This window comes from Arachis ipaensis, chromosome B3 (genome assembly GCF_059453495.1).
Source record: "Arachis ipaensis isolate K30076 ecotype BB chromosome B3, ASM5945349v1, whole genome shotgun sequence".
Lineage (NCBI taxonomy): Eukaryota > Viridiplantae > Streptophyta > Magnoliopsida > Fabales > Fabaceae > Arachis > Arachis ipaensis.
In genome coordinates, this window is record NC_142438.1 from 7,084,105 (window position 1) to 7,091,066 (window position 6,962).

Genomic DNA, 6,962 nt, shown 5'->3' on the forward strand with positions numbered 1-6,962 from the left:
ATCTGGGCGGGCTTATGTCTTGTGCCCGTCTTGCCGTTTTCGTATTTGGTAGCAGTTCGGACCGGTTTGGTCGCGTAGTCGTTGAGTTGGTTGAGGCCCATGAGCCGTCTGGCTCCCGGGGTGATCAGTCCCGGGGTGCCGTTTTAGATTTTGGTCACGAGGAACAGATATCAAGTAAGAGGGTTTTAACAAAAGATAAAAGATTTGAACAAGTAAAAATTACTCGACAGTTGGGTAAGTATTTGACAAGGTAAGTAAACAAGTTGAATTAACATGTGGATGGGGCGAATACTAACTCTCCGGCTAGGCTCTCTGGTCGTTGAGCCGGTGGGTCAGGAGTAGAACCTCTTTAGGTTGCTTGCGTTCCATGTTCTGGGTATTTCCTTGCCGTCCAGTTTTTCGAGTTTGTAAGCGCCCTTGCCGAGTACCTCCCTTACCCTGTAGGGGCCTTCCCAATTTACCGCCAGCTTGCCTTCTCCTGGGGTCGGGACGCCGATGTCGTTGCGTCGTAGGACGAGGTCCCCTTCTTCGAAGTCTCGTTTGAGGACTTTTGCGTTGTAACGCAGGGCTATTCTTTGTTTCAGCGCCGTCTCTGTTAGGTGAGCCATCTCCCTTGTTTCTTCGATCAAGTCTTTCTCAATCGCTTCGCTCATGCCCGCGAGGAGTAGTCGGGGGCTTGGTTCGCCGATTTCAACTGGTATTACCGCATCGACCCCATAGGTTAGGCGAAAGGGGGTTTCTCCCGTGGCGCTTTGCTCGGTTGTCCGGTAGGACCATAGGACGGAGGGGAGTTCGTCGGCCCAGTTTCCCTTCTTGCTGTCTAGGCGCTTCTTTAGACCAAGAAGGATGACTTTGTTTGCGGCCTCTACCTGCCCGTTTGTTTGGGGATGTTCTACTGAAGAGAACTTTTGCTTTATTCCCAGGCCAGAGAGGAATTCCATGAATTTCTTATCGGTGAACTGGGTTCCATTGTCCGAGATAACGACCTCTGGGATGCCGAAACGGGTTATCACCTGCCTCCACATGAACTTCCGGCAGTTGGAGGACGATATGGTGGCTAGTGGTTCCGCCTCTACCCATTTGGTGTAGTAGTCAATGGCTACAATGAGGTATTTGACTTGTCCTGGGCCGACCGGAAAGGGTCCCAGGAGGTCGACTCCCCATTGTGAAAAAGGACGCGTAGTCGTTAGTGAGCTTAGCTCGGAGGCTGGTGCTTTGTGAAAGTTGGCGTTTTGTTGACACTTTGTGCATTTTGTGACAAATTCCTTCGAGTCCTTCATCATTGTTGGCCAGTAGTATCCTGCTCGGACGAGCTTCCTTGCTAGGGCTTTGCCCCCGATGTGATGTCCGCAACACCCTTCGTGGACTTCTCTGAGCACGTAGTCCGTTTGGTCGGGGTGCAAACACTTCAATAGGGGCTGGCTGAGTCCCTTTTTGAATAGTTGTCCTTGTATGATTGCGTATCTGGCCGCCTCCCTTCTTAAAGCTTTGGCCGCCTTCTCATCTTCGGGTAACTTGCCAAGTTCCAGGAAGGTGGTAATGGGGTCTAGCCATGAGGGGCTCGCCCCCGTCAGGTGGAGGGCGACCGTTGGTTCCTTCACCATGCCCTGGATGAGCGACCGGTTACCCGATCCTGGCTTTGTGCTCGCTAGTTTCGACAAAAGGTCTGCTCGTGTGTTCTTTTCTCTTGGAACGTGCTGGATGATGACCTCCTGGAACTGGCTCATCATTTGCTTAACCTTTTCCAAGTATTTTTGGAGGAGGGGGTCCCGGGCTTGGTAGCTTCCGTTTACCTGCGAGGTGACGACTTGGGAGTCGCTGCATACTTCGACCCTTGTCGCCCCGACTTCCCGAGCCAGTACTAATCCGCCTAGGAGAGCCTCATATTCAGCTTGGTTGTTTGACACTGGGAACTCGAATTAACATGTGGATGGGGCGAATACTAACTCTCCGGCTAGGCTCTCTGGTCGTTGAGCCGGTGGGTCAGGAGTAGAACCTCTTTAGGTTGCTTGCGTTCCATGTTCTGGGTATTTCCTTGCCGTCCAGTTTTTCGAGTTTGTAAGCGCCCTTGCCGAGTACCTCCCTTACCCTGTAGGGGCCTTCCCAATTTACCGCCAGCTTGCCTTCTCCTGGGGTCGGGACGCCGATGTCGTTGCGTCGTAGGACGAGGTCCCCTTCTTCGAAGTCTCGTTTGAGGACTTTTGCGTTGTAACGCAGGGCTATTCTTTGTTTCAGCGCCGTCTCTGTTAGGTGAGCCATCTCCCTTGTTTCTTCGATCAAGTCTTTCTCAATCGCTTCGCTCATGCCCGCGAGGAGTAGTCGGGGGCTTGGTTCGCCGATTTCAACTGGTATTACCGCATCGACCCCATAGGTTAGGCGAAAGGGGGTTTCTCCCGTGGCGCTTTGCTCGGTTGTCCGGTAGGACCATAGGACGGAGGGGAGTTCGTCGGCCCAGTTTCCCTTCTTGCTGTCTAGGCGCTTCTTTAGACCAAGAAGGATGACTTTGTTTGCGGCCTCTACCTGCCCGTTTGTTTGGGGATGTTCTACTGAAGAGAACTTTTGCTTAAGACACTCCGACGCCCTTGTCAGAATATGTGCAGGCGGAGAGAGTGATGTATGAAATGTGACGTACCTTGGGGGGAGAGCCAGTCTCCCCTTATATACACGCCAGTAGTGGGCCCTTCCAGTGGGCAGGCCCACACTCTCGAGGGTGTTGTCACACGGCTGTGCACAAGCCGTACGGGACACGTGTGCGGGTCGGGTGGAGGGCGAACCATCGGGCCGGCGAGAACTCGGGTCGGGTCGACCCGCGCGAGTTTTGGGCCAGGCCGTAACAGTGCCCCCGACGCGTCAGCGATGGTCGTGAGGGCCATGGGTGGCGCGTGACGTTTACCTTCGTGTGTTGTCGCTGGGTCGTCTGGTCGTGGGAGGGACGCGTCTCTTGTGCGCGTGTCCCTTGATTTGCCGTGGCATTTGTTTGCCGTTTCGTTTTCCGCGCTGGGCATTTAATGCTCGTAATGATTTGAAAAAACCCGTGCGTAAAGACCATCTTACCCCTGCTTCCTTTCGCGCTTCTTTGGGGGTGGTTTTTAAGTGGTTTTCGCCCTATCCACCCCCCACTCTTATCATTTCCAACTTCTTCTCTCCCTAACATCCAAAGTTTCTTGCGCAAACTCCTTCCTGCTTCGACTTCCAGCCCAGATTTCTTTCATCGTTCCAGGTAATCTTCTGATTTCTCTCTTCTGTTGTCTGCGTTATGCTCTGTTATTGTGTGATTTTTGTTTGCATCTACTGCATGGCTGGTTTTATTTTTGTTAAGAGGTTTTTTCAGTGTTGGGATAGGTGGGTTAGGAGAGGGGGTACCATTCCAGGGTAGGCTTTCTGGGTGGTTTGTGAAGTAGATGCAGTCTTTAGCCGTATCTGGTTGTGATTGAGATGGAAAGACGTAGTTTCTGAGTTTTTTCGAGCTTCCGACCTCATAGACTAACGGAGTGGTACCCCGCTGTAGGTATGCCTCGTGTTGTTTCCCGGTCTTCCGGATCTGCTGCGGCTTACGACCCGTATGCTTGGGTAACTGATGATATAAGGAGTTCACCCAACCAGATGGATTTAGAGGAACTGACGGAGTTCCGGCAAGCCGGTTACCTATGTGGGGGGACTGACGAGGAGGCCAACTACGAGGCCATTGTCCCGCTTCCTCGTGAGCGTATTTATGAGCTCAATTTCCATTCTCCTCGCGTTCCCGATTGGATTTGGTTTTACAAGTCCATGTTCACACAAGTCGGTGTTCGGATACCGTTCTCCGATTTCCAAATGGCGCTGCTGAACCGGATATCCGTCTGTCCGTCTCAACTTCATCCGAACAGCTGGGCTTCGATCCGCTGCTTCGAGATGGTTTGCGAGTACTTGGAGCTACCGGCTTCAGTGGACGTTTTTCTCTATTATTTCAACCTTACCAATCCCTCCAAGCAGGGGAAAGCAAGAAAGGGGTTTCTTTCTTTCCGTGCTGCTCAGGGTAGGAAGATTTTTAGCCTCTTTGAGGATTCCTACCATGGCTTCAAAGATAAGTATTTCAAGGTTCGTCCCGTTAAGGGTCGCCATCCCTTCTGGTTGTCGTTAGAGGGGGAGCGCCTTATCCAGACTTACTGGAGCTTTGGCGCGGGGTCGAATCCTTTTGTGAAAGTGTCGTACAAGAGGTTGTCGGCTGTAGATAGGCAGATAGCGGACGTTCTTCTTGCTATCTTTGAAAAGAATCCCGTGAACCCCCACCTTCTCATGGGTGAACGGGAGGCCGGCCGGAGCTATATTCGTGAGTTCCTTTTCTTGTTTACGTATGCTTCTTGCTTTATTCGTTTGTCGGCTTGACGGCTAACGTTCTTGTTGTTTATCGCAGTGGAAATGTCTGCTACCGTGACTGGTCTTGAGAACCTGATGAAGACCTTTTTTGATGCTAGTGATGATGAGAATGCCGAAGGGAAAGACGCCGGCAAGTCGGAGGGTCCATCGGGGGAAAAAACGGGCCAAGCTTCCCCTGCTCAGGATGCCGAAGAGTCGGGAAAGCAGGGCTTGGGGGATCAGGCTTCCCCTCTTCATGAGGAGGGACCTGCTGACGAGCAGGTGACTCGCACCCCTCAACCGGATAGCGATGTGGAGCTTATCCATACTCCTAGGAAGCGAAAGATGTCTTCCAGCCCGGAAGGGGTCCTTACCGTGATGGAGAGGAATTTTGATGCCTCCAAGTTCATTGACTCCCAGTTGATACCCGGGACGGAAGAGCATTTTCATGCGACCGAGCTGTCCGGACAGGCGAGGTGGATGTATCGCACCTTGCTTCGTGGGGCCGTGATAGCTCGGAAGGCTGAGTTTGAGCTATCTGGTATGGAGGCGCTTCGGAGGAAGCTTGAGTCTTCTGTTAAGGCGAATAATGACTTTAAGGCTCAAGTTGAGCTCCTCCAGGGTCAGCTGTCCGAGATGGGGGGAAAGCTTAATGCCGCCGAGGAGAAGTCGTCGTTTATTGCGGAGAGGCTGAAGGCGTCTGATGAGACCGTGGCTCGGCTTCTTGAGCGTGAGATGACATTAGAAAATCAACTGAACGCAGCTCAGGGTCGAGTTGTCGCTTTGGAAAAGGAACGGGAGCAGGCCATTTCGGAAGCGAAGGCCGCTAAGGCAGAGGCCGTTGATCTTAAGAAGAAGCTTAAGGTGGCCAAGGAGCAAGGGAAGAGTGCCATCTTGATGACCGAAGATGCCCTGAAGGCCCAGCTGAAGATTGCTGCTCCCGATTTCGAGATCTCGTCAATTGGTGTTTTTAAGACTATCCAGGACGGGAAAATTGTCGATATGCCGAGGAAGTGAGGTCTTATAACTTAGGATATTTTGTAATGTATTTGTCGAACAACCTGTTGATGCTTTGTCGTTTTGTTTGCCTTGAACAATTTTACGTGTTCGTTGCACGTTTTGATGCTTTGTTAGTTATCATCGTTTCACTATTTTGTCGTGTTGTCGTTTTCGTGTTACCGTTTAATCTGGGCGGGCTTATGTCTTGTGCCCGTCTTGCCGTTTTCGTATTTGGTAGCAGTTCGGACCGGTTTGGTCGCGTAGTCGTTGAGTTGGTTGAGGCCCATGAGCCGTCTGGCTCCCGGGGTGATCAGTCCCGGGGTGCCGTTTTAGATTTTGGTCACGAGGAACAGATATCAAGTAAGAGGGTTTTAACAAAAGATAAAAGATTTGAACAAGTAAAAATTACTCGACAGTTGGGTAAGTATTTGACAAGGTAAGTAAACAAGTTGAATTAACATGTGGATGGGGCGAATACTAACTCTCCGGCTAGGCTCTCTGGTCGTTGAGCCGGTGGGTCAGGAGTAGAACCTCTTTAGGTTGCTTGCGTTCCATGTTCTGGGTATTTCCTTGCCGTCCAGTTTTTCGAGTTTGTAAGCGCCCTTGCCGAGTACCTCCCTTACCCTGTAGGGGCCTTCCCAATTTACCGCCAGCTTGCCTTCTCCTGGGGTCGGGACGCCGATGTCGTTGCGTCGTAGGACGAGGTCCCCTTCTTCGAAGTCTCGTTTGAGGACTTTTGCGTTGTAACGCAGGGCTATTCTTTGTTTCAGCGCCGTCTCTGTTAGGTGAGCCATCTCCCTTGTTTCTTCGATCAAGTCTTTCTCAATCGCTTCGCTCATGCCCGCGAGGAGTAGTCGGGGGCTTGGTTCGCCGATTTCAACTGGTATTACCGCATCGACCCCATAGGTTAGGCGAAAGGGGGTTTCTCCCGTGGCGCTTTGCTCGGTTGTCCGGTAGGACCATAGGACGGAGGGGAGTTCGTCGGCCCAGTTTCCCTTCTTGCTGTCTAGGCGCTTCTTTAGACCAAGAAGGATGACTTTGTTTGCGGCCTCTACCTGCCCGTTTGTTTGGGGATGTTCTACTGAAGAGAACTTTTGCTTTATTCCCAGGCCAGAGAGGAATTCCATGAATTTCTTATCGGTGAACTGGGTTCCATTGTCCGAGATAACGACCTCTGGGATGCCGAAACGGGTTATCACCTGCCTCCACATGAACTTCCGGCAGTTGGAGGACGATATGGTGGCTAGTGGTTCCGCCTCTACCCATTTGGTGTAGTAGTCAATGGCTACAATGAGGTATTTGACTTGTCCTGGGCCGACCGGAAAGGGTCCCAGGAGGTCGACTCCCCATTGTGAAAAAGGACGCGTAGTCGTTAGTGAGCTTAGCTCGGAGGCTGGTGCTTTGTGAAAGTTGGCGTTTTGTTGACACTTTGTGCATTTTGTGACAAATTCCTTCGAGTCCTTCATCATTGTTGGCCAGTAGTATCCTGCTCGGACGAGCTTCCTTGCTAGGGCTTTGCCCCCGATGTGATGTCCGCAACACCCTTCGTGGACTTCTCTGAGCACGTAGTCCGTTTGGTCGGGGTGCAAACACTTCAATAGGGGCTGGCTGAGTCCCTTTTTGAATAG

General features: G+C 51.8%; 1 protein-coding gene across 1 annotated transcript; it reads right to left on the reverse strand.

Annotated features, from left to right (window-relative positions):
• Nucleotides 1-5,823: 5,823 nt before the first annotated feature.
• Nucleotides 5,824-6,461, reverse strand: LOC148569720 (uncharacterized). Its single transcript, XM_088506605.1, has 2 exons — nucleotides 5,993-6,461; nucleotides 5,824-5,903 (listed from the first exon to the last, which is right to left on the reverse strand). Exons 1-2 carry the CDS (start codon nucleotides 6,459-6,461, stop codon nucleotides 5,824-5,826), a joined length of 549 nt encoding a protein of 182 aa, XP_088362731.1.
• Between the last annotated feature and the right edge of the window lie 501 nt (nucleotides 6,462-6,962).